Below are 25,772 nucleotides of genomic sequence, written 5' to 3'. Positions count from 1 at the left end.
GTTCTCATTCTAATCATTCCCCCCAGTATGTATGTTCCCTCTGCTATCCCTGTCTTTGTGTGTTATTGTCTCACCGTTTGTGAGCACAAGTCAGTGCTTCCGCATGTATACTAAACTAAACAGTGTTTCTAAACAACTTCACGTCTCCTGTTCTTAATTTTCACCTCAGCCCTGACACAGCCCAAACAAGGCCTTTACATTACAGACTAGCTAGTGACCCTAAAATAGGCACGCTAATAACCCCAAAATAGGCTGGCTAGTGACGAAAACAGGCAAGAAGTGACAACCTGGACGCTGTCTCTCCAAATGCATTACAGTGGAAGAGGAGACATTTAACAATGTATCCAGAAAACCATTGTGATGTTAATAACTACATCAGTCATGGACTGAAAATAATTCAGCTGAAGATTCTAGAACCTTGTTAGATTTCAACAACCAGTTACTAGGTAACAGATCAGATCAGGAACAGGATTAAAACTTTCTGAATCATCACTAAGAACTAAAATAAAATGGCATTCCTCACCAGGCTTTTGGGTTTTGAGTAAAGGATTCATATTAACAAAGAGTACAGATGTAACCCCTGTAGCTTGTTTGCATGAGAAACAGTTGGAGGTTTCTCAGACTATCTGTACAGCCTTCTGTAACTTTAAATTTCAGTTTGACTAAAGCTTGACTGTAAACTTGAGTTAACCTATTCTATCAATTTTGGTGATGAGCCCAATTCAGCCAGTTCCCTTTTATCTGGAGCTACTGTCCAGGGGATACGTTAGTTCATAATTGTTTGTCCATGTAAGCACTGAGGATATGCCCTTCCCTTGACAAAAGATATTGGGTCTCTCAGACTATAAAACACATGAGGACATAGTTGGTTTCATGCTCAGTTTATTTTGTTACATTCTTAACAAGACATCGAAATAAAACACTTGAATTGTTGCGTTTTCTACTTGGTATGTATTATATATTTTTCATCCAATACCACTAACAAAATATCCTTCTTTATTTTATGCATTGTCTGATTAGCCTTTATTTATTAGTGATTTCGGTATAAACTGGGGATATACTGTATTATTATATATAACACTGTACTGGTTTACCTAAATTATTTAACATAAAAGTAACCTAAGATACAGATACAAATCTATAGAAGAGCTGAAATGTAAATGGAAAATGTTGACTTTTTTCACACATGTAACAAATGTAATCTATGCAAATACAGGTGGATTTAAAACCACTATATTGAACAATGGAGACCATGGATTTTGATGACTACACATTTGCCAACAAGCCCAGAAAAAGTGATGGGGTTGCATTTTCAGGTATCAATCCAAGTACAGACCCACAGACAAAACACAAAAATTAACCATTGCAAAGTGTAATTTTTTTTTTATTAAGAGAGCTCTAAAATCTCATATTATACTATTGTGTGTTCTAAGAACATTGTCAGTGGTGGAAGAGACCTTTTGGAGTTGCTGCTGTGTGTCTCGGCCTGCTTTGTGTTCTCTTACTGGCTGGGATAATAGGCCTGGGCTTCTACTGTAAGTTCACAATTATTTGACTGAAACACTTCTTCAAACTTTATCTGGGTTATAATGTTACATAGAGTCGCTTGTGTACTGTATACTTTGGACCATACAGCTGTGAGACTGAATGTAGAAACAGTTTATAAGATTTTTGCTTAAACAACAATACCCAAAAGTAGTAATCTTTCAAGCGATCAATCAACAACTAGCCATTCTCCGCAGTTTTACACAGAATAAAATCATTTGTAATTGTTAAGATGAACTCATAATATTAGAAACATCTTGAAAACTTTCTATTAAACAAAAGTGTGTGAAATGGGCTTCAGATAATTATAAAGATTTTTTTTAAAGTGACAATCAAACTATACAAGACTAACTATATGATTTCAACTATCTTATGTTCGTAAAATAATAATGATCATATGTCCAGAGAGTACAAGATTGGCACAATATCCTGTTACTGGTGACAGGGAGTTTTCTGCTAAACACCCTCTCTGCACTCAGGGGTACAACATGCTCTGGAGGCTTAATACAAAACTCTATCACTCCTCTCAAGTCCAATAAGGTGTTAAGTCAGCCAGGAGGCAGTGTTAATAAAATCATTTTACTGAATGGGGCTGATAGAGGGCCACTCTTCACCACTAGTCCTACATTCAGAACCTAAAGTATTCATTCAGTTGGTCACAGGTAACTACACCCGTTAGCAAGAGCACGCTGCCTGGTAACTCTCACCCTTTGGCATTCTTTGGTGATGACACTTACATCTTGTTGCAGTTTAACAAAAACATTATCTTAGAGAGACTAAAAGTTACACATCTTTGAAGAGCTCTTCTCCTTTACAGATAGAGCAATTGGTCATCTTTACTCATCAGAGGGAGACGAACCCGCTAATAGTCTCACCATAAGAATTAAAGAGAAAGTCCAGCTGCAAAATAGTCTTACAGAACTGATGTCTGAAAGGGATCAATTAATGAACAGTCTCAACTCAACAACCACTGAAAGAGATCAGCTGCAGCCCAACCTGAACACAAAGACCAAGGAGAGAGACCAGCTACAGAATAGTCTCGGTACCATGATAACTGAAAGAGACCAGTTGCAGCATAGCCTTAACACAAAAATTAAGGAGAAAGACCAGCTACAGAATAGTCTCAGCACCATGACAACTGAAAGAGACCAGCTGCAGAAGATTTTTAATATCGGAACCACAGAGAAAAGTCAGCTTCAACAGAGTCTAACAACAAAGACCAAAGAGAGAGACCAGCTGCAAAATAGTCTTGAAGTACTGACTGCTGAAAGGGATAAACTGAAGAAAATTCTCAACTCAATGACCACTGAAAGGGACCAGCTGCAGCATAGCCTGAACACAAAGACTAAGGAGAGAGATCAGCTACAGAGTAGTCTCAATACCATGACAACCGAGAGAGACAAGTTACAGCACAGCCTTAACACAAAAACTAAAGAGAAAGACCAACTACAGAGTAGTCTTAGTACCACGACAACTGCAAGAGACCAGCTGCAGCAAAGCCTAAACACAAAAACTAAAGAGAAAGACCAGCTACAGAGTAGTCTCAGTACCATGACAACTGAAAAAGATCAGCTGGAGAAGAATCTCAATACCCGGACCACAGAGAAAATTCAGTTGCAAGAGAGTCTAAACACAAATATCAAAGAGAGGGATCAACTGGAAAATAGTCTTAAAGTTTTGATTGCTGAAAGGGATACACTGAAGAAAAGTCTCAACTCAAGGACCACTGAAAGGGACCAGCTGCAGCACAGCCTGAACACAAAGACTAAGGAGAAAGACCAGCTACAGAGTAGTCTCAGTTTGATGACAACTGAAAGAGACCAGCTGCAGCAAAGTCTAAACACAAAAACTAAAGAGAAAGACCAGCTACAGAATAGTTTCAGTACCATGACAACTGAAAGAGACCAGCTGCAGAAGAATCTCAATACCCGAACCACAGAGAAAAATCAGTTGCAAGAGAGTCTAAACACAAAGACCAAAGAGAGGGATCAGCTGGAAAATAGTCTTAAAGTATTGACTACTGAAAGGGATACACTGAAGAAAAGTCTCAACTCAAGGACCACTGAAAGGGACCAGCTGCAGCACAGCCTGAACACAAAGACTAAGGAGAAAGACCAGCTGCAGAGTAGTCTCAGTACCATGACAACTGAAAGAGACAAGCTGCAGCAAGGCTTAAACACGAAAACTAAAGAGAAAGACCAACTACAGAGTAGTCTCAGTACCATGACAACTGAAAGAGACCAGCTGCAGAAGAATCTCAATACCCGAACCACTGAGAAAAATCAGTTGCGAGAGAGTCTAACAACAAGGACTAAAGAGAGGGATCAGCTGGAAAATAGTCTTAACGTAATTACTGCTGAAAGGGACAAATTAAAGAACAGTCTCAACTCAAAGATGAAAGAGAGCGATCAAATACAGAATAGCCTGAATACCACGACAACCGAGAGAGACCAGATAAAGACCAGGTTGAATTTATATGGTGAGTGCAGCCTATGATTTTCAAAATGTCCTTAAATATTTTCCGGGTAGCATTCAGTTCATGACTTACATTGTTGTACTTATTTTGCTAATCTCAGAGAAACCCTGTCAGGACGGGTGGTTGAAGTTTGGCACCAGTTGTTATTTTCTCTCCACCACGCTGGACACCGCTGGCGGGGGTCAGAGGAAATGCAGACCAATGGGTGGAGAGCTGGTCATTATAAACAGCAAAGAAGAATAGGTAATGGAGAGCAGATTATTTAACATACCTAACTAGAACAGAAGGCGGAGTTGAGGTTTTAAATACAACCAAAAGAACCTGAAAAATGACAGTGCAACCTCCTGTTGGACAAATGCTGACCATTCTGTTCCTCATGGATGTACATAAATGACATTGCATTGGTAACAACATTAGGCTACTAATGTCATTTTGTGACATGATGAGAGTAGAAATGCTCGTCTCACCTTGGGCATCAATAATGGCCCAGCTGACTTAAGCAGCATAATTAAAGTGAATAATTTTATTGAACACATTTAAAATGAAATATTTAAAATCTCTATAACTTATGTATAAATTATTTTAAGTATATCAGAGAGTGTTGCAGCTCCTCCAGCAATGCTACTTTATAGCATCAATGCACGTAGCTATCAAAATGAAGGGAATAAATGTCTTCTCAGCAAAGTAAGTTTGCATATGAATGTCACGCCTTCTTCCATGCCGGCTCCCTCTCTTGGTTCAGGCAGACATTGGCGCTTGTCGTCTTTTAGCCATTGCCGCTCCCCCATTCATTATTCTGTTGGTTCTGTCTTGTTTTTACACCCCTGGGTTTCATCTCCTCATTTAGCTGTATATATAAGCACAGCAGTTCCCATTTGTTTTTGTGCATTATTGTTTTGTAGTGTAGCACTGTGTCTGTGCATTCTCAGATTCATGTCTAATTTATGACTGTTAACAGCCGTCTGCAATAAACTTCGGTCTGTTTTAACACATCTCCCGTTCTGCGCCTGCTACTAATATTATATACTACTACTATAACGCAGTAGTATTTTGTTTCTCTTATAGATATTTATCAATGGTTTTAAGAAGAATGTTTGGATTGGTATGTATAAAAAAGATAGAGCCTGGAACTGGATTGACAACATGCCATTTGGTCCTACGTAAGTAAAAAGTTCTGGATAACTTTTTCTCATTTATTACATTGTGTTATTATTGTATTGTAATGGTACTAGTTTGCTTAGCGGATTGTTACATCGTGGGTGTGTTAGAGTCTGGGGAGGAGTTCTAGGGCCAGAGTATGAATACGTGAGGCCCGACAGGTCAAGGGGTGAAGCTTGTGTGTTCCTGATGTATAACTGGACAGTTCTGCAATAAAGCCAAATACAGTGGATAACTCTGAATTTTTCACACAACATAATTCTACGATTATGACATCTGCATTTTCTACAGTCTGGTAATCAACTCTCTAGCTATTAATTGATACTACATTAGACAAGCCTGGGAGTGAAGTTAAAAGTCTGATTCTACAAGTTTTGTTGATGGTTTCTGTATTGTTTCATTTGTAGGTATTGGATGCCAGGGGAACCAAAAAACTTGAATGACAAGATTACTTGTGTTGAGATCTCACAGACATCATCAGATCCATTAAAGAGTTGGAAAGATGTGCCGTGTGTTGAACAACACTGGGTCTGTGAGAAAGCTGTGCAGTTATAATAGCGACTATAAGCCCCTATCTTACGGAGCTGTAATGCATCTCACTGTTTGTTTCTTTTGCAAACATATCTAAAAATGAGATTTGATCACAAATTGTATCATGCATAATATGAAAACATGTCTTTCAAGATAATGTGTTCTCTTGTTCAAATGGATATACACCACATTTTTATATATCCTCAACTAATATATTAGAACTTGTTAAACTTTGAGGCCCATTTTCATGTACACAGATTAAAAAAAGACATGGATAAAAAGAACCATGGTGGGAGCATCATGTTATGGGGATGATTCTCAGTGGCAGAGACTGGGAGACAGGTCAGAATTTAGGGATGAACAGAGTAAAATTTACCTCACCGGCTCTGACCTCATGAACTCTTTATTTTCTGTAATATAGATGTGGTACTCCCTTGTTGAAATCTCAGCAGTTTTAGCGGGAAAACAACCGAGAATCTGCTCTTACTCACAGTCCATGAGGAAAACCACCATCTCACACTGCCACCTATTGACGGGAGGTAGTTACAGCAGCACGTTTCACAGCACAGAGAATCATCTTTTGAAAATAAAGAAAAAGAAAACAGATACAACCTCAAATCATGTACCACCTAAAACCAAGTATTTACAGTCATACAAATGTGATCACACTCTAGTGGGCACCACACTAGCAAAGCCTATGAGCTAATCTAATTAGAAGTCAAAGTATTTCATTAATCAGTTGCTCCGAATAACACAGCTTCATTCTATACAATGACATGACATTTTGTGACATGGCACACATTATCTACGCAGTAATAATGTAGTATATAAGGCAAAAATATACATAATGTAAATTAGCAGCAATTTTAAAGAGCGTAGAATGGGGAATATGAACAATATTGGTAGAAGTACTGAATATTAATAAATGCAATATGCCTATGAAACATATTTTAATGTACATTGAAAGACATCAGAGCACCTGGAATGTTCATGTGTGATCAGGGTGGTCACGCATCTCTGGACAAAATGTAAAGACAACTGCACCTTTTTCTTTCCTTTCCAAAAAAATCCAAAAGGAAGGATTTGGGTGAGGAACAGAAGCGTTCAATTTGCAGTGGTCTCTTAATTTTAACCCCTTCTGTTCCTCACTCAAAAACTTTCTTTTCAACCTTTTTGGAAAGGAAAGAGAAAGGTGCAGTGATCTCTTATTATGTTTCCGGAGCTGTAAATCAGTGTTGCCTCATGGCCTGGGGGAAAAAACTGTTTGTAAGTCTGGAAGTGTGTGCCCTGATGCTCCAGTAAAGTCTGTTATAAATTATATTTATAATGTGCTCTTACTGCAACTATAGAGTCAAATTAGGATAAGAACATATTCAATAGTGCCACAAAATATATTTGTCTGTAGTCACAATTTGATGCAAGTTGGGGGGGTATATTTTCAGCAAGGCCATTTTCCCCATACCCATACCATCTTCTTCCGCTTATCCGGGGCCGGGTCGCAGGGGCAGCAGTCTAAGCAGGGATGCCCAGACTTCCCTCTCCCCAGACACTTCCTCCAGCTCTTCCGGGGAAAACCGAAGCGTTCCCAGGCCAGCCGGGAGACATAGTCCCTCCAGCGTGTCCTAGGTCTTCCCCGGGGTCTCCTCCCGGTGGGACGGGACCGGAACACCCTCCCAGGAAGGCGTTCCGGAGGCATCCGAAAAAGATGCCCAAGCCACCTCAGCTGACCCCTCTCGATGTGGAGGAGCAGCGGCTCTACTCTGAGCTCCTCCCGGGTGACCGAGCTTCTCACCCTATCTCTAAGGGATCGCCCGGCCACCCTGCGGAGAAAGCTCATTTCGGCCGCCTGTATCCGGGATCTTGTCCTTTCGGTCATGACCCAAAGCTCATGACCATAGGTGAGAGTAGGAACGTAGATTGACTGGTAAATCGAGAGCTTCGCCTTGCGGCTCAGCTCTTTCTTCACCACGACAGACCGATACAGCGACTGCATTACTGCAGATGCTGCACCGATCCGTCTGTCAATCTCCCGTTCCATCCTTCCCTCACTCGTGAACAAGACCCCTAGATACTTAAACTCCTCCACTTGAGGCAGGCACTCTCCACCAACCTGAAGTGGGCAAGCCACCCTTTTCCGACTGAGGACCATGGCCTCGGATTTGGAGGTACTGATTTTCATCCCCACCGCTTCACACTCGGCTGCAAACCGTCCCAGCGCATGCTGAAGGTCCTGGTTAGAAGGGGCCAACACGACAACATCATCTGCAAAGAGCAGAGACGAAATTGTGTGGTCCCCAAACCTGACACCCTCCGGCCCCTGGCTGCGCCTAGAAATTCTGTCCATAAAAATTACGAACAGAACCGGTGACAAAGGGCAGCCCTGCCGGAGTCCAACATGCACTGGGAACAAGTCTGACTTACTGCCGGCAATGCGGACCAAGCTCCTGCTTCGGTTGTACAGGGACCTGACAGCCCTTAGCAAAGGACCCAGGACCCCATATTCCCCAAGCACCCTCCACAAGATGCCGCGAGGGACACAGTCGAATGCCTTCTCCAAATCCACAAAACACATGTGGATTGGTTGGGCAAACTCCCATGAACCCTCCAACACCCTGTAGAGGGTATAGAGCTGGTCCAGTGTTCCACGGCCCGGACGAAAACCACACTGTTCCTCCTGAATCCGAGGTTCTACTATCGGCCGTATTCTCCTCTCCAGAACCCTGGCATAGACTTTCCCGGGGAGGCTGAGAAGTGTGATCCCCCTATAGTTGGAACACACCCTCCGGTCCCCCTTCTTAAAAAGAGGGACCACCACCCCGGTCTGCCATCCCAGAGGCACTGTCCCCGACCGCCACGCAATGTTGCACAGGCGTGTCAACCAAGACAGCCCCACAACATCCAGAGACTTGAGATACTCAGGGCGGATCTCATCCACCCCCGGTGCCTTGCCACCGAGGAGTTTCTTGACCACCTCAGTGACTTCAGCCCGGGTGATGGACGAGTCCACCTCTGATACCTCATCCTCTGCTTCCTCAATGGAAGATGTGACAGCGGGATTGAGGAGATCCTCGAAGTACTCCTTCCACCGCCCGACGACATCCTCAGTTGAGTTCAACAGCTGCCCACCTCTACTGTAAACAGCGTTGGTAGGGCACTGTTTCCCTCTCCTGAGGCGCCGGATGGTTTGCCAGAATCTCTTCGAGGCCAGCCGATAGTCCTTCTCCATGGCCTCACCGAACTCCTCCCAGGCCCGAGTTTTTGCCTCCACAACCACATCCTTCTTCAGCTTGACAGCATCCCTTACTTCCGGTGTCCACCACCGGGTTCGGGGATTGCCGCCTCGACAGGCACCGGAGACCTTACGGCCACAGCTCCGAGCGGCCGCTTCGACAATGGCGGTGGAGAACATGGTCCACTCGGACTCAATATCTCCAACCTCCCTCGGGATCCAGTCGAAGCTCTGCCGGAGGTGGGAGTTGAAGATCTCTCTGACAGGAGACTCGGACAGACGTTCCCAGCAGACCCTTACAGTACGCTTGGGCCTGCCGAGTCTGTCCAGCTTCTTTCATCGCCATCGGATCCAACTCACCACCAGGTGGTGATCAGTTGACAGCTCCGCCCCTCTCTTCACCCGAGTGTCCAAGACATACGACCGCAGGTCAGATGAGACGACAACAAAGTCGATCATCGACCTGCGGCCTAGGGTGTCCTGGTGCCACGTGCACTGATGGACACCCTTATGCTTGAACATGGTGTTCGTTATGGACAAACTGTGACTAGCACAGAAGTCCAATAACTGAACACCACTCGGGTTCAGATCAGGGGGGCCGTTCCTCCCAATCACGCCCCTCCAGGTGTCACTGTCGTTGCCCACGTGGGCGTTGAAGTCCCCCAGTAGAACAATAGAGTCCCCAGTCGGAGCACTTTCCAGCACCCCTCCCAGAGACTCCAAGAAGGTCGGGTACTCTGCACTGCGGTTCGGCCCGTAGGCACAAACAACAGTGAGAGACCTATCCCCGACCCGTAGGCGCAGGGAAACGACCCTCTCGTTCACCGGGGTAAACTCCAACACATGGCGGCAGAGCTGGGGAGCTATAAGCAAACCCACACCAGCCCGCCGCCTCTCACCATGGGCAACTCCAGAGTGGTGAAGAGTCCATCCTCTCTCAAGGAGTGTGGTTCCAGAGCCCAAGCCGTGCGTAGAGGTGATCCCGACTACCTCTAATCGGAACCTCTCAACCTCACGCACTAACTCAGGCCATTTTCCTGCCTGCTGAAATTATTAAGGGATTATAGCAGTGCAACCAGTGGGCACCTCTATTATGGAGGTGTTGTTTGGAGTCTTCTGTGTGATGTTGTGGCTTATGTATTTATTTAGTTATTTGCTTATTTTTGGAGAGGGACTTTGGAAACACCTTTTTGTATTAACGCCAGTATGGTGCCACATTGTTTTACTCACATTACTTAGTCTTAGTAACACATCCACCACAGGATGGCCCTAAAACACCAAACAGCTCCGGAAAAAATTAATAGACTGCACCTTTTTCTTGCCTTTCCAAAAAAGTGATGAACAGAAGGGTTACAATTATGAGACCACTGCAAATTGAACGCTTCTGTTCCTCACTCAAAACCTTCCTTTTCGACTTTTTTGGAAAGAAAAGGAAAAGGTGCAGTGGTCTGTTAATCTTTTCCAGAGCTGTATTTTGAATGCTATATGTACTGTAGCTGCTGATTCCCTTTTTGCCCTGCTCGTCTGCTATTAGAAACTTTGTCCCACATATGATCATGTTTTTATTTTGTTCTAGGTTTGGTTATTTATACATATTTTTTTATTTTCTACATATGCAGCTTTTCTCTTTTCTTTTTTTTCTTTGCGTAAACTGTGTTTCTACCCTTCTTGTTGTGTTAATAGAATGCAGGTTCACATATTCACTGCTATGACAACGGGGCTTCTACCATGTTGGGGTAAGAAGGGGACATCTGATCAGGTGCACTGGAGCTACAAGAAAATGTGCCTGCTGTCTCCATTCAATGTTGAAGGGAGGCTTAGGTCTTGGGTGGGGGGTCTGTGTAGGTGTTTCTTTAATTCAGTTTTCTTTGTTTTTGTTTGTATCCTTTCTCTGTCCGTTCTGTATGTTTTGCCTTAGGGTTTTTTGCCTATATTCGCCTTAGATGGCTGACGAAGCTAAAGTGCTTGTCCGATCTTTGGAAAATTGCTCCCCTCATTATTTTTAACCCCCTATGAACCTGGTTCCTCTCTAGGATTCTTCCAAAATGTTGGCCTTCTTAGAGGGTTATTCCTAGCCACTGAAATTCAACACTGTTGTTGTTTGCTGCTTGGGGTTTCAGACTGGGTGTTTTGTAACAGCTGATGTAAAAAGGGCTTTATAAATACATTTGATTTGATTTTGATTTGATAATGTTGAGGACGGCGGAGCAAGCAATATCCCTTTTAAATTCCGGTGTTGGAATGTCCAGGCTTTAAAGAGGTCCCAGGTTTTCTCCCATTTGAAACAACTTAAAGCAGATGAAGTATTCTTACAGGAGACACATTTACACATTAAAGACCGGAGCTACAGAATTCTAGGTTTAGTCAGTTTTTCTGTTCTCACTTCAGTTCTAAAGCCAGAGATGCTGCAGTTCTGGTTAGTATATATAGTATATAGAATAAATGTTTCAGCTACTAATGTTGTGTCAGACAGTAATGGGAGGAATCTAATTGTAACAGGCTCCATTTGGCACACCCCTGTAGTATTGGTCAATGTTTATGCTCCAAGTTTTGAGGATATAGATTTTTCCAATCAGTTGTTGGGGAAAATCCCCTTGCTGAACACTCACCAACTGATATTTGCTGGAGACCTGAACTGCGTTATTGATCCGACCATGGACCGCTCCAACCCCAGAACTGGGTCCCCCCCTAACATGTCCAAGTCCTCTGCAGACTTTATGACTCAGAGTGGGTGTACTGATCCATAAAAGTTTTAGAATCCATAGGCTTGTGAGTATTCTTTCGTTTCACATTTACATCACTCTTTCTCCCATATTGACTACTTTTTTGTTGATCACTCGCTTCTACCGAATGTAACATCCTCTGATTACTTACCAATTGTTATATCAGATCATGGCCCCCTTACTCTTGATATAGTTCTTTCAATTCATCCCCGTCCCCCTCCATGCTGGAGATTCAATTCCCTTCTTGTAACTGATGCTGACTTCTGTGGCTTTATCAATACCTCCATTGATAACTTCCTGTGTTCTAATCAGAGAGGCTCAATCTCCCATTTGCTCCTATGGGAGACACTTAAGGCCTAAGTTAGAGGTGAGATTATCTCGTACTATTCTCATCTAAACAAAGCACGGATGGCTAAACTGGAGGACTTTGCAAAAGCAATTCTGGATCTGAACTGCCAATATGCTCGGTCGCTAGCTCCAGAACTATATAAACAATGCCTGAACCTGCAGTCTGAATTGAACCTTTTATCCACCCAGGATGCAGAAGGGTTACTATTGAGTTTGAGGGCTCCATGCAGTACTATGAGCATGGTAACAGGGCGAGCCGTCTGATTCCACAAATTAAAGACTCTTCTAATATCTTTTATTTTTTATCTTAAGGTTATTAATGACACTCATCTGACCTCACATCATTTTATTCCACTCTTTACACATCTCAGTTCCCATCAGATACCACCAATATGACTCAGCTTTTGGATTCTTTGGAGAGTCCCACAGTTCCGGCTGACGCTGCAGATAGCCTTGACTTCCCCCTGGGCCTTGACTCCCCCATGGGCCTTGACTCCCCCCCCAGACCTCGACTCCCCCCTCGGGCCTTGAGTGCCCCCTGAACCTTGAAGAGATGGTTGAGGCTATCAAATCTCTGCAAAGCAGCAACGCTCCAGGTCCGGACGGATTTCCAATTGAATTCTTTAAGAAATGTCACGTCCAGCTGGCCCCTTTACCATTACCAATGTTTAATGAGTCACTGGAACTTGGTGTGTTGCCTCTGACCTTAACACAAGTGTCAATAGCACTTCTTCTTCAGAAGGGGAAGGACCCCACCTCGTTAATGTTGATGTGAAAGTGCTTGCCAAGTTGATAGCGAGGTGTCCTGAAGTGCTCTCACCAGGGATCATTTGGGAGGAACAGACCGGCTTTATCAAGGGTAGACATTCATTGTTTTCAATATTCGGACCTAGTTCAATATTATTTATTACAAACAGTTCTCAAACTCCCCTGAGCTTGTGGTCTCCCTAGATGCAGAGAAGGCCTTTGACAGAATTGAATTGGGAGTAACTCTTTGCTGTGCTTCGAAAATTTGGATTTGGGGACAAATATAGCTGGTGGATACTGCTTATGTATGCATCCCCAAGGGCTAGTGTCTGTACCAATGACTCTTGCTCTGACTACTTGGCCCTGAAATGCAAGACTAGGCAGGGTTGCCCTCTGTCTCCCTTGCTCTTCGCCTCTGCCATTGAGGCCCTTTAGGTAGCTTTGTGGGCCTCTGCTTCTTTCCAGGGTGTATCGCGGGAGGGCGTTGAGCATAGGTTATCATTGTACACTGATGACCTGCTGCTTTGTGTACGTAACCCACCCAACATCCTCACCCTCCATGCTGGAGAACTTTGGTTCTTTTTCTGGTTACAAGCTTAATCTCCGAAGGACTCAGTGCTCCCCAGTCAATCCAGCAGCGTTGCAGCTTCAGCAGACAGACTTGCCCTTGCAGCTTAACTGCTCTGGCTTCAAGTACCTTGGAGTGAATGTGAGTCTCTCCTTATCTGCCCTCTCCTCTGTCAACTTTGCCCTCCTTCTCAGATGAAAGCTGGTTTTCAGAGGTGGGGTAATGTACCTCTGTCACTTAGAGCAAAGAGTAGTGCAGTTAAAATTAATAGCTTGCTCAAATTTCTCCACCTTTTTCAGTCTGTCCCGTTGTTCTTGCCCAAGTCGTTTTTCAAGTCAGTTGATCGGGCTGTTGCTTGATTCATTTGAGGGGGAAGGTACCCAGAGTCAGTAGGTCTTTGCTCACACTTCCCAATTTTTCTTTATTACAATTGGGCGGACAACTTTCAGAAGCTCCAATTCTGTTTGCATTCACCAAGTACTCCTTGGTTCCACCTACAGATACCATCATGCACGTCTACATCTTTAAAGGCTTTACTTTGCTCTGCTCTCCCAATTCCCCCCTTTAGCTACACTGGCAATCCTTGAGTACAGTCCACACTACGGATCTGGTACCAGTTCCGGCACCCTTTGAAATTCTCCTCTGCATCCACTGATGACAAAAACCACACATTCTCCCCTCCCTTATTGACACTGTCTTCTCTCTCTGGGCGAGGACAGGTATTAATTTAAGACCTTCCATGACCTTTATGACAATATTATTTTCTCTAGCTTCCCAGATCTGGCCTCTAAACACTCTCTGCCTCTAACCAATTGTTTCTGCTGCCTTCAGATGGTTTCCCCCCAATTCTCTGACTTTCCCCCCAATTCTCTGACATTCCCCCTAATTCTCTGACATTCCCCCTAATTCTCTGACATTCCCCCTAATTCTCTGGCTTTCCTGTTTTGCCTCTAAACCCGGCCTGAGATGCTCTATTCACTCTCATGTCCAGACAGAAAGCAATCATTTCTTTGTTGACCTGAATCCTGCATCACTGGTGCACCTTGTCCAATGAAGGGGTACCTCACACCTGTGGCCCAGATCATGGTAAGGACAAACCAAACTGTGAGGGAGAGAATGAGGGACGGAGAAATTAAGATTACTTTGCATGAAAACCACGCAACACAACTCATACCATCTACAACTGTGTTAGCAGGCACCATTCACCGGAACATGGTTTGATTTTCTTAATTTTTCTATTTTCATAGTTTTTTGGGGGGTCTCAGTGGTTCACTGGTGAAATCCTATTATATTTGTAATTTCTTCAGTTTTCTTTTTATACTTCCAGCAAACGTTTGTCTATTTATGCTTCAGACATTTTCTGACTTTGTGAAATAGCGCTTCATAAAACGTTTTTTTCCTATTGTACCAAAAGGCCAGTCTGTTCACCTTGATATTTGGAACCTGTTGACCAGTGTATCTCAACACAAAATGTTGCAGCCCACTTGATCAAAGAATATGGCTTTTTTTATGTAGACAAACTAATAAGCTCACAATACTAAACTTGGTAACACTTGTCCTTCATATTCTCTAGAACATAGGAGCTTAATTAATATTCACGCTAAAACGGGAGGTGGATAGATTTGAAAGGCTGATAATTCATTATAAAAGTCTACCTAAGGAAATGGAAGGACTACTTTGAGAGGTCTCCAAGCATGTCCAGCTGTCCAGAAACACAGTGGTAAAGATAACTGACCCGGGTTCCTGCGAAGGAAACAACAACTGATAGACAATGAGCCCCTGCAGATGGCCCCAATGCACGACATGACAGACCTACGTCCCCCAGGAAAGGACACATGGATCCAGGCCAACCACTCCCCACCTGACCAGGACCCCAGCCCAGGAGCACAGACTTCATGGCTGTAGTTAACGTACAGTATCTTTTGATTCTGCCATGCAGTTGACTGAATACATCGACATAACCAAATGAAACAACTCAACCCCTTTCCCGCACTCCTCTTCAGTTTTCATATGCAGACCCAGCCTGCTACCCCTCCTCATTCTCTTCTAGTAATTTTCCATTCATGCACCCATTTGATTACTTCACTTATCTCCTATTTGTGAGTGTTGTGTGTGTGACCAGTCTGTCCCTGGACATCCCATTTGGCTTATCTTGCATTCTTGCTTCTCTAACAATTGACCCTTGCCTAACCTCAACTCTGCAACACAGAGTCCAAAGACTGTATATTATTCACGGTATAACCGCAGAGCGCATTCTGGGACTCATTTAAATGTTGGCTAGTAGTCATACTCATCAAAAAATTTTGAGTCCAAAATATATTTTGTCCTTTTTAAATACAGGCCTTATTATTAATTACTTATTTTTCATTTATCTTTTAAAAAGTTCTGTATTAAAATATATGGTTTCTGTTTTTAATCCAGAAAGGAAGTATGAGAGCGTTGCGCTCTTTTTCTGATTATTTGGTAATCTACATGGTGCCAAATATGTCCACGTCTTATAAAAAATTAAGATTTTATTTTAGGGAAAAAATGACACTTTAGATTTTTCGTCATAGACGTTTTATTAATAAGATTAATCGATTGATCTTTTACGATGTCGACCATCGATTAAGGAAAAACCTCAAAATTGGCTACCCCAGATGCCACTGCGACCTTCCCTTTCGTGTTGACCCCAGGAGGGGTCAGCATGGACGAGGGTAAGGTCACCACCGTGCGCAACTGACCGAGACCCACCACAGTCAAGGACCTGCAGCGCTTCATTGGTTTTTCCAATTACCGCAGATTCACCAGCAACTTAAGCACCACTGCTTCTACGGTAACCAGTGAAATGGGGCGTGTCCAACATTAGACCGACACTCCGCTTTTGACACCCTCAAGAACCTCCTCAGTTTTGCACCCATTCTCAGGCAACCTGACCCTGTTTTGCCTTTCGTTCTCGAGGAGGATGCGACAGAGGTTGGAGTGGGAGCTGTTCTCTCTCAGCTTGTGGGAAATCCTTCAAAATTAGTTTCAATAGCTAGGAGAACGAAATAGCATAAATGACCACGTGTCTTATGCTGAGATCTCACAGACATCAGATCCATTGATGAGTTGGAAAGATGGGCCGTGTGTTGAACAACACTGGGTCTGTGAGAGAGCCTGGTAGTTATAATAGCTACTACAACCCCTTATCTTACAGGACTCTACTGCTTCTCACAGTTTTTAGTTTTTTTTTGCTAAGATTTTTGAAAATGAAGAATGATCACAAATCTTATCATGCATAATATGGAAAAACATGTCTTTCAAGATAATGTTTTCTCTTATTTAAAAGGATATACACCCACATTCTTTCACCCTTCTGTACGGCCTTCTTTAAATTTAACTTCAGTTTGACTAAAGCTTGACTGTAAACTTGAGTTAACCTATTCTATCAAAATATATTCTATATTTTGGTGATGAGCCCAATTCAGTTCCCTTTTATCTGAAGCTATAGTTCAGGGGTACGTTAGTTCATAACTGTTTGTCCATATAAGCACTGATGATTTTCCCTTCCGTTGACAAAAGATATTGGGTCTGTCAGACTATAAAACAACTGAGGACATCTTTGATTTCATGTTCAGTGTATTTTGTTACAATCTTAACAAGACAACAGAATAAAAAATATTTGAATGCTTGTGTTTTCAACTTGGTATGTATTAAATATTTGTCACCTAATACAAATAAGAAAATATCCTTCTTTATTTTATGCATTGTGTGAATGTTCTTTATTTATTAGTGACTTTGGTATTGTGAAGATGGGGCTAAAACTGGGGTTATACTGTATAATTATGTATAACTCTGTACTGGTTTACCTAAATTCTTTAATATAAAAAATACCTAAGACTTAAAATAAAATACTGATACAAATCTATAGAAGAGTTGAAATGTACATGGAAAATGTTGCCTTTTTTCACAAATGTAATCTATGCAAATACAGGTGGAGTTAAACCGCTTTATTGAACAATGGAGACCATGGATTTTGATGACTACACATTTGCCAACAAGCCCAGAAAAGGTCATGGTGTTACATTTTCAGGTATCAATCCAAGTACAGACCCACAGACAAAACACAAAAATGTATCATAGCAAACACACACACACACACACACACACAAATGTTCTTACACAAGTGTAATTGTTTTTATTAAAAGAGCTCAAAAATCTCATATTTTAGTATTGTGTGACTAAGAAAATTTTCAGTGGTGGAAGAGACCTTCTGGAGTTGCTGCTGTGTGTCTCGGCCTGCTTTGTGTTCTCTTACTGGCTGGGATAATAGGCCTGGTCTTCTATTGTAAGTTCACAATAATTTGACTGAAACACTTTTCAAACTTTATCTGGGTGATAATGTTACATACAGTCTCTTATGTACTATATACTTTGGATTATACAGCTGTGATACTGAACTTAGAGACAGTTTATAAGATTTGTGCTTAAACAGCAATACCCAAAAGTAGTAATCTTTCAAGTGATCAATCAGTAACTAGTAATTCTCCATAGTTGTACAAAGAATGAAATCCTTTTTAATTGCTGAGATGAACTCACAATATTAGAAAAATCTGGAAAACTTTCTATTAACCTAAAGTTTGTGAAATGTGCTTACATTTTTTGTAAAATGTTTTTTTAAGTGACAATAAAACTACATAAGACTAATTATATGATTGTAAAATAAAAATGATAATATTAATCATACTTACTGAGAGTACAAAATTGGCACCGTTTCCTTTGATTGATGACAGGGAATTTTTATGCTAAATATCCTGCCTACACACAAGCGTACAACATGCTCTGGAGACTTAATACAAACTTCTATCACTCCTCTCAAGACCAAGAAGGTGTTACATGTAAGTCGGCCAGGAGGCAGTGTTGATAAAATCCTTTTACTGAACAAGACTGATTCAGGTCCACTCTTCACCACAAGTCAAACATTCAGAATCTACAGTTTCCTTTCATTCGGTCACAGGACGTCACTTTACCCTCTAGCTAAAGCAGTCTCCCTAGCCACTCCCACCCTTTGCCAATCTGTGGTGACGACATTCAGGTCTTACTGCAGTCAGTTGAACAAAAACACTACCAGAGAGAAACAAAAGGTTATACATCTTTGATGAGCTCTTCTCTTTTACAGATGGTGTCATTGGTAATCCCTTCTCAAAAGAGGGAGACCAACCAGCTAATAGTCTCACCATAAGAACTAAAGAGAAAGATCAGCAGCAAGACAGTCTTAAAGAATTGACTGCTGAAAGGGATCAATTAAATAAAAGTCTCAACTCAAGGACCACTGAAAGAGACCAGCTGCAGCGTAGCCTGAACACAAAGACTAAGGAGAAAGACCAGCTACAGAGTAGTCTCAGTACCATGACAACTGAAAGAGACCAGCTGCAGAAGAATCTCAATACCCGAACCACAGAGAAAAATCTGTTGCAAGAGAGTCTAACCACAAAGACCAAAGAGAGGGATCAGCTGGAAAATAGTCTTAAAGTATTGACTGCTGAAAGGGATACACTGAAGAAAAGTCTCAACTCAAGGACCACTGAAAGGGACCAGCTGCAGCGTAGCCTTAACACAAAGACTAAGGAGAAAGACCAGCTACAGAGTAGTCTCAGTACCATGACAACTGAAAAAGACAAGCTGCAGCAAAGCCTAAACACAAAAACTAAAGAGAAAGACCAGCTACAGAGTAGTCTCAGTACCATGACAACTGAAAGAGACCAGCTGCAGAAGAATCTCAATACACGAACCACAGAGAAAAATCAGTTGCAAGAGAGTCTAACCACAAAGACCAAAGAGAGGGATCAGCTGGAAAATAGTCTTAAAGTATTGACTGCTGAAAGGGATACACTGAAGAAAAGTCTCAACTCAAGGACCACTGAAAGAGACCAGCTGCAGCGTAGCCTTAACACAAAGACTAAGGAGAAAGACCAGCTACAGAGTAGTCTCAGTACCATGACAACTGAAAGAGACCAGCTGCAGAAGAATCTCAATACACGAACCACAGAGAAAAATCAGTTGCAACAGAGTCTAACAACAAGGACTAAAGAGAGGGACCAGCTTCAAAATAGTCTTAAAGTAGCTACTGCTGAAAAGGACAAATTAAAGAACAGTCTCAACTCAAAGATTAAAGAGAGAGATCAACTACAGAATAGACTGAATACCATGACGGCCGAGAGAGACCCAATAAAGACCAGGTTGAATTTATATGGTAAGCGCAGTCTATGATTTTTAAAATGTTTCAAAATCTATTTGATGTTCAAAAGTACATAAATGATTCTTAGTGTACTTATTTTGCTAATCTCAGAGAAACCCTGTCAGGACGGGTGGTTGAAGTTTGGCGCCAGTTGTTATTATCTCTCCACCACGCTGGACACCGCTGCCGAGGGTCGAAGGAAGTGCAAAGAAATGGGTGGAGATCTGGTCGTTATAAACAGCCAAGCAGAACAGGTAACTGAGAACACCCTTTTAACCTCCTAAGACCTGAGCTTTGATAATGTATGCATTTCTTTATTTCTCTTAGCTAATTGGTATTAGCAGGAACTGAAAAGTATAATATCTAAGCATTTGCTTTGCACACGAAGTACTTGTTGAAATAAATGATGTCCTTGTATGATGACATTGGGTTTATTTTACTAAAACATAGTGTCCTCATATGTTGACACAGGGTCTCAGGAGGTTTACACAGCTATTCAGAAAGCAATGTTTTACTTCTCTGCTTTTTATTCAACATGAATTATGTTACTAATTGTTTCACTAATATTCATGTTGCTTCAGGCCAGTTTACTAGCAGTAATTCCATACATAAAGACCAGAAGGCAGACTGGCCGAGTAGAGACATGAATGCAACTGTAAGAACACGGATATACAGAATTAACTACAAGGGATAATCTTATCGTCCCACAGAAATGGCCATTCAGAAAATGACATTTTACGCCAAAACCCGACTACTGGTGGTTTTGCAGAAACAATTTTATATACTTAACAGCTTTAACCAGCCCAGGGTGCTGTTTCAGTGTTTTCCATTCATGTCTTTGAAGGCACCCGAAAGCAGGAACGACAGGTGGCACATGAATCAATCAATTCTCTAAATGGAGCAATTTGATTGAAATGTACAAACAAACTTCCCATCAGCAAAGCAAGTTTCCATATGATCTTTAACACTCCCATAGTACACCATCCTAATAATTTAATACAACTGCTATTATGTATAAAATATTGTTTATCTCTTATAGATATTCATCAACGGTTTTAAGAAGAATATTTGGATCGGTGCAACTATAGAGAAAGGATCCTGGTTTTGGGTTGACAGCACAGCATTTCAAACGACGTGGGTAAACGTACTGCATCAATCAACTCAGCTCATACTTTTGTTGTGATAACTTCATTTTTATGCTCTGAAAATCTCAAACCAAATCTTTTAAATGTTAGAGTAGCAAATGTTAAACATCTTATTCTATATTTTTCAGTGAATAATTATACAACCCTGTTTACAAAAACATTACGACGCTGCGCAAAATGCAAATAAATACAGAATGCAATGATTTGCAAATCCTTTATCCGTACATTTAATTGAAAATAGTACAAAGACAGCAAATGAAATGTTGAAACTGAGAAATGTTATTGTTTTTGGAAAAACACATGTCCGTTTTGAATTTGATGCCAGCAACACGTTTAAAAAAAGTTGTGACAGGGGCATGTTTACCAATGTGTTGCATCACCTCTTCTTTTAACAATACTCTGTAAGCGTTTGGGAACTGAGGAGAACAACTGCTGTAGTTTTGAAAGTGAAATGTTTTCCCATTCTTGCTTGATACAGGATGTCAGCTGCTCAACAGTTCAGGGTCTCCTTTGTCGTATTTTTCATTTCATAATGCGCCAAATGTTTTCAGTCGTTGACAGTTCTGGACTGCAGGCAGGCCAGTTTGGCACCTGGACACTTTTACTATGAAGCCATGCTGTTGTAATATGGTGGCTGGCTTTTCAACTGTGCGCTGATAACAAGCCAGATGGTCCCTCTCCTCTTCAGCCTGGTGGACGTGTCGTCAATGATTCCTAAAAAGTTATTTCATTTTGATTCATCAGACCACAGGACAGTTTTCCCCTTCAGCTCAGTCCATCTTATATACAGTGGGGACAACAAGTATTTGATACCCTGCCGATTTTGCAGGTTTTCCCACTTACAAAGCATGTAGAAGTCTGTCATTTTTATCATAGGTATTTGCATTTTATTGCATGACATAAGTATTTGACACATCAGAAAAGCAGAACTTATCATTTGGTACAGAAATCTTTGTTTGCAATTACAGAGATCATACGTTTCCTGTAGTTGTTGACCAGGTTTGCACACACTGCAGCAGGGATTTTGGCCCACTCCTCCATACAGACCTTCTCCAGATCTTTCAGATTTCGGGGCTGTCGCTGGGCAATACGGACTTTCAGCTTCCTCCAAAAATATTCTATTGGGTTCAGGTCTGGAGACGGGCTAGGCCACTCCAGGACCTTGAGATGCTTCTTATGGAGCCACTCCTTCGTTGCCCTGGCTGTGTGTTTCAGGTCATTGTCATGCTGGAAGACCCAGCCACGACCCATCTTCAATGCTCTTACTGAGGGAAGGAGGTTGTTGGCCAAGATCTCACAATACATGGCCCCATCCATCCTCCCCTCAATACGATGCAGTCGTCCTGTCCCCTTTGCAGAAAAGCATCCCCAAAGAATGATGTTTCCACCTACATGCTTCACGGTTGGGATGGTGTTCTTGGGGTTGTACTCATCCTTCTTCTTCCTCCAAACACAGCGAATGGAGTTAAGACCAAAAAGCTCTATTTTTGTCTCATCAGACCACATGACCTTCTCCCATTCCTCCTCTGGAACATCCAGATGGTCATTGGCAAACTTCAGATGGGCCTGGACATGCGCTGGCTTGAGCAGGGGGACCTTGCAAGCACTGCAGGATTTTAATCCATGACGGTGTAGTGTGTTACTAATGGTTTTCTTTGAGACTGTGGTCCCAGCTCTCTTCAGGTCATTGACCAGGTCCTGGCGTGTAGTTCTGGGTTGATCCCTCACCTTCCTCATGATCATTGATGCCTCACGAGGTGAGATCTTGCATGGAGCCCCAGACCGAGGGAGATTGACCGTCATCTTGAACTTGTTCCATTTTCTAATAATTGCACCAACAGTTGTTGCCTTCTCACCAAGCTGCTTGCCTATTGTCCCGTAGCCCATCCCAGCCTTGTGCAGGTCTACAATTTTATCCCTGATGTCCTTACACAGCTTTCTGGTCTTAGGCAATTTTGGAGAGGTTGGAGTCTGTTTGATTGAGTGTGTGTACAGGTGTCTTTTATACAGGTAACGAGTTAAAACAGGTGCAGTTAATACAGGTAATGAGTGGAGAACAGGAAGGCTTCTTAAATAAAAACTAACAGGTCTGTGAGAGCCAGTGATCAAATGCTTATGTCATGCAATAAAATGCTAATTAATTATTTAAAAATCATACAATGTGTTTTTCTGGATTTTTGTTTTAGATTCCGTCACTCACGTTTGAAGTGTACCTATGATAGAAATTACAGACCACTACATGCTTTGTAAGTAGGAAAACTTGCAAAATCGGCAGAGTATCAAATACTCCCCACTGTAAGTTTGGGCCCAGAGAAGACAGTGGTGTTTCTGGATCTTGTTTATATGCGGTTTCTTCTTTGCATGGTAGAGTTTTATCTTGTGTTTGTGGATGCAGCGACATACTGTGTTCACAGACAATGTTTTTCAGAAGTGTTCCTGAGCCCATGCAGTGATATCCACTACAGAATCATGTCTGTTTTTAATGCAGTGCCTGTTGAAGACCCGAAGATCACAGCCATCTAATAATGGTTTCCGGCCTTGCCCCTTGCGTACAGAGACTTTTCCGGATTCTCTGAATCATGTAATGATATTATGTACCGTAGATGAGATCCCCAAATTCTTTGCAATTTTACGTTGTTGCACTACTTGCCTGCACAGTCTTTCACAGTGGTGAACCCCTACAGATCTTTACTTCTGAAAGTCTCATCCTCTCTGGGATGCTCTTTTTATACCCAATCATGTTACTGACCTGTTTCCAATTAACCTAATTAATTGTGTGATGTTCTACCAGGTTTTTTTAGTATTACATAACTTTTCCAGTCTTATGTTGCCCCTGTCCCAGTTTTTTTTTAACATGTTGCTGGCATCAATTTCTAACCGGGCATTTTTAAGTCTAGGGACAATAAAATGTTTCCGTTTCAACATTTGATAGGTTGTCTTTGTACTATTTTCTATTGAATATAGGGTTTAAAATCTTTGCACATCATTGCATTCTGTGTTTCATTACGTTTTTCACAGCTCCCCAACTTTTTTGGAAATGTGGTTGAAAATGTAGATTACATGTGTTATTTATACTGCAGGTATTGGATGACAGGGGAACCAAAACTCGTTAAAGACGAGCCGCCTTGTGTTGGGATATCAAAGATGGCATCAGACCCACTGAAGAGTTGGAAAGCTGTAAAATGTGTTGAAAACCTCTGGGTCTGTGAGAAAGCCTAACAGCTATTGCTACAATAAGCACCTATCTTCTGGAGTTGTTAGTCTAGTCAAAGTATTTATCATTTTAAAAAGACACTGTATTTAAAATGTTAGTCATTGAATCACATTGTTAAAAGACAGGACATGTTTTATTGTTGCTAACAATCGGTTCTGCACCTACTGCTTACGATTAAAGATCCTTGCAGGTAATTTATACCAACGCTAGTACTACTAGTAATGTGTTATCTCTGCTGCGTCCATCGAAGGTGTGTGTTGTTGACTGACATAGCAGTTCTACTGTCACGGTAAGGTGAGCAGCAGCGCCACCGTTCCGTGCACCTTCAGTTCCAATCATCACACGAACGCATCCCGGACTGTTTTGTGTCACATGTCTTTAATCATCGTTCACACCAGGTCCCTGTTTGCTCATTAGTATGTGTTTAAATGTTTCCCCTCTGCTCCCCACATTGTGGATCATTGTTGTTGTCATGTGTGGTGCTGTTAAATGTCAGTCAGAACCTTTATGTACAGTCGTTTTGCTGCTGAAGTCAGCCATTTACTCTCATTGTGGTTTTGTTGTGCTTGGTGTTTTGTTTAATTAAAAGGTCGACACCAACTACCTCTGCCTGCGCCTGGTTCATTACTCCCGCAACAACGTACCATACTGACATCTACAGATGACCCTGCCTCCACTCATCAACTCTATGCGACAATTCCTTCGTTGTGGTCTTCGGCATGTTGCCTTGATCTCTCTGTAAGAATACAGTTGTTGTGTATAGTTGTTCATCTTGTCAATAACGTGCCCATCGGGAATCAAGGGAGAGAGTTCAATCCATTATTGAATGGCATCACAGTAAGTGTAGGTCCATTTTGTTGTTCAAATGAATCTCACAGACATAATGGCCAACACTGATGTTCATGCAGCCTACCCAGAATTCACAACACAGTAGCTCAAGCCCATTGGCAAATTGCAGTTGTGAGCTTTGACAGAACGTGACTTCCTGTGAACGTGACTTCCTGATACGAAACGATTTTCGGGTAATCTAAACAGATTTAACTTACAAGACAGCGTACACTCACACGATAATCTCACATCTCCAACCATTCCATCACCTACACGATTAGGCGACGCTTGCTTTACATCGTTCCGGTGTTTGATTGCAAGATAAAGTTATATTTATTGGTCAACTGAATCATAGGTTATAAAACTGCTGAAAAAATTGAGCAGCCAGCCAATCGGATTGAGTGAAGAAATCTTTTTCTCATTCATATATGAATTCAAAACGCATAGTGGCTGTCAGGTCCTGGCTGGTGGGCCTCTTGGCATCTCTGCGCTGCTGTTTAGGTGGGTCCCAATTAGAGCCAGCTGCCCCACGTTGCCTCTAATTAGGGACCCTATTTCAGTTGCCCTTTGGTTTGTGGATCATTGTTTGTGCCATTTGTGTTGTGCCTCAGTTCGCATCTCCTTTTCTTGGTTTCTTTTCTGTTTGGCAAAAAAGACCATTAAAAGGATGTTACCCCATTCTTGTGCAGCGACTTGTGTCCTGCCTCACCTCAACTGTGACAGAGGCCCTCAAAAATATTCACATCCTTGGACCTTTCAACATGTTACTTTAACAACATGAAATCATAATGGATATTATTATTTTTTTAGCTAGAATGGAGTTGTGACTTGCCTCATGACGTCCCCGTGTGGTTAATTAGAACCAAAAACTATCAGGAAAAAATAACTGATCTCATTTGTTTCACACATTTACAGTGTTAGTTAAATCAGAGGTTTTGTCTTCATACACGCTTTTAATACATACAATAACATACAGTTCAGGTAAACACATTTTAAATAATACATACTTTACAATAGATATCTTCCAAAGTTTGTTGTGAAATCCAATCCCATTAAAGACA

General features: G+C 41.9%; 2 protein-coding genes across 4 annotated transcripts; both read left to right on the top strand.

The window, feature by feature from the left end:
* Positions 1–864: 864 nt before the first annotated feature.
* On the top strand, positions 865–6,710 carry LOC109615189 (putative leucine-rich repeat-containing protein DDB_G0290503). 2 transcript variants are annotated; one of them, XR_003778113.2, is made up of 7 exons: positions 865–947; positions 1,217–1,316; positions 1,434–1,535; positions 2,363–4,024; positions 4,122–4,264; positions 5,087–5,181; positions 5,587–6,710. XR_003778113.2 is itself a non-coding variant. In XM_013131728.4 (6 exons), exons 2-5 carry the CDS (start codon positions 1,244–1,246, stop codon positions 4,262–4,264), a joined length of 1,980 nt encoding a protein of 659 aa, XP_012987182.2. In that variant the 5' UTR covers positions 865–947; positions 1,217–1,243; the 3' UTR covers positions 5,087–5,573. The 2 variants fall into 2 exon arrangements, 1 of the variants encoding a protein (XP_012987182.2); XM_013131728.4 differs by lacking the exon at positions 5,587–6,710 and having other exon boundaries at positions 5,087–5,573.
* Positions 6,711–15,851: 9,141 nt separating this feature from the next.
* LOC114828701 (centromere-associated protein E-like) lies at positions 15,852–24,213 on the top strand. 2 transcript variants are annotated; one of them, XM_029118378.2, is made up of 7 exons: positions 15,852–16,992; positions 17,281–17,379; positions 17,533–17,634; positions 18,466–19,539; positions 19,636–19,778; positions 20,564–20,658; positions 23,750–24,213. In XM_029118378.2, the coding sequence occupies exons 2-7, from the start codon at positions 17,307–17,309 to the stop codon at positions 23,886–23,888; spliced, it is 1,626 nt and encodes a 541-aa protein (XP_028974211.1). In that variant the 5' UTR covers positions 15,852–16,992; positions 17,281–17,306; the 3' UTR covers positions 23,889–24,213. The 2 variants fall into 2 exon arrangements, with proteins under 2 accessions (XP_028974211.1, XP_028974212.1); XM_029118379.2 differs by lacking the exon at positions 17,533–17,634 and having other exon boundaries at positions 15,853–16,992.
* The last annotated feature ends 1,559 nt before the right edge of the window (positions 24,214–25,772 follow it).

This window comes from Esox lucius, chromosome 25, assembly GCF_011004845.1.
Source record: "Esox lucius isolate fEsoLuc1 chromosome 25, fEsoLuc1.pri, whole genome shotgun sequence".
Lineage (NCBI taxonomy): Eukaryota > Metazoa > Chordata > Actinopteri > Esociformes > Esocidae > Esox > Esox lucius.
This window is presented reverse-complemented; position numbering and strand designations above follow the sequence as displayed.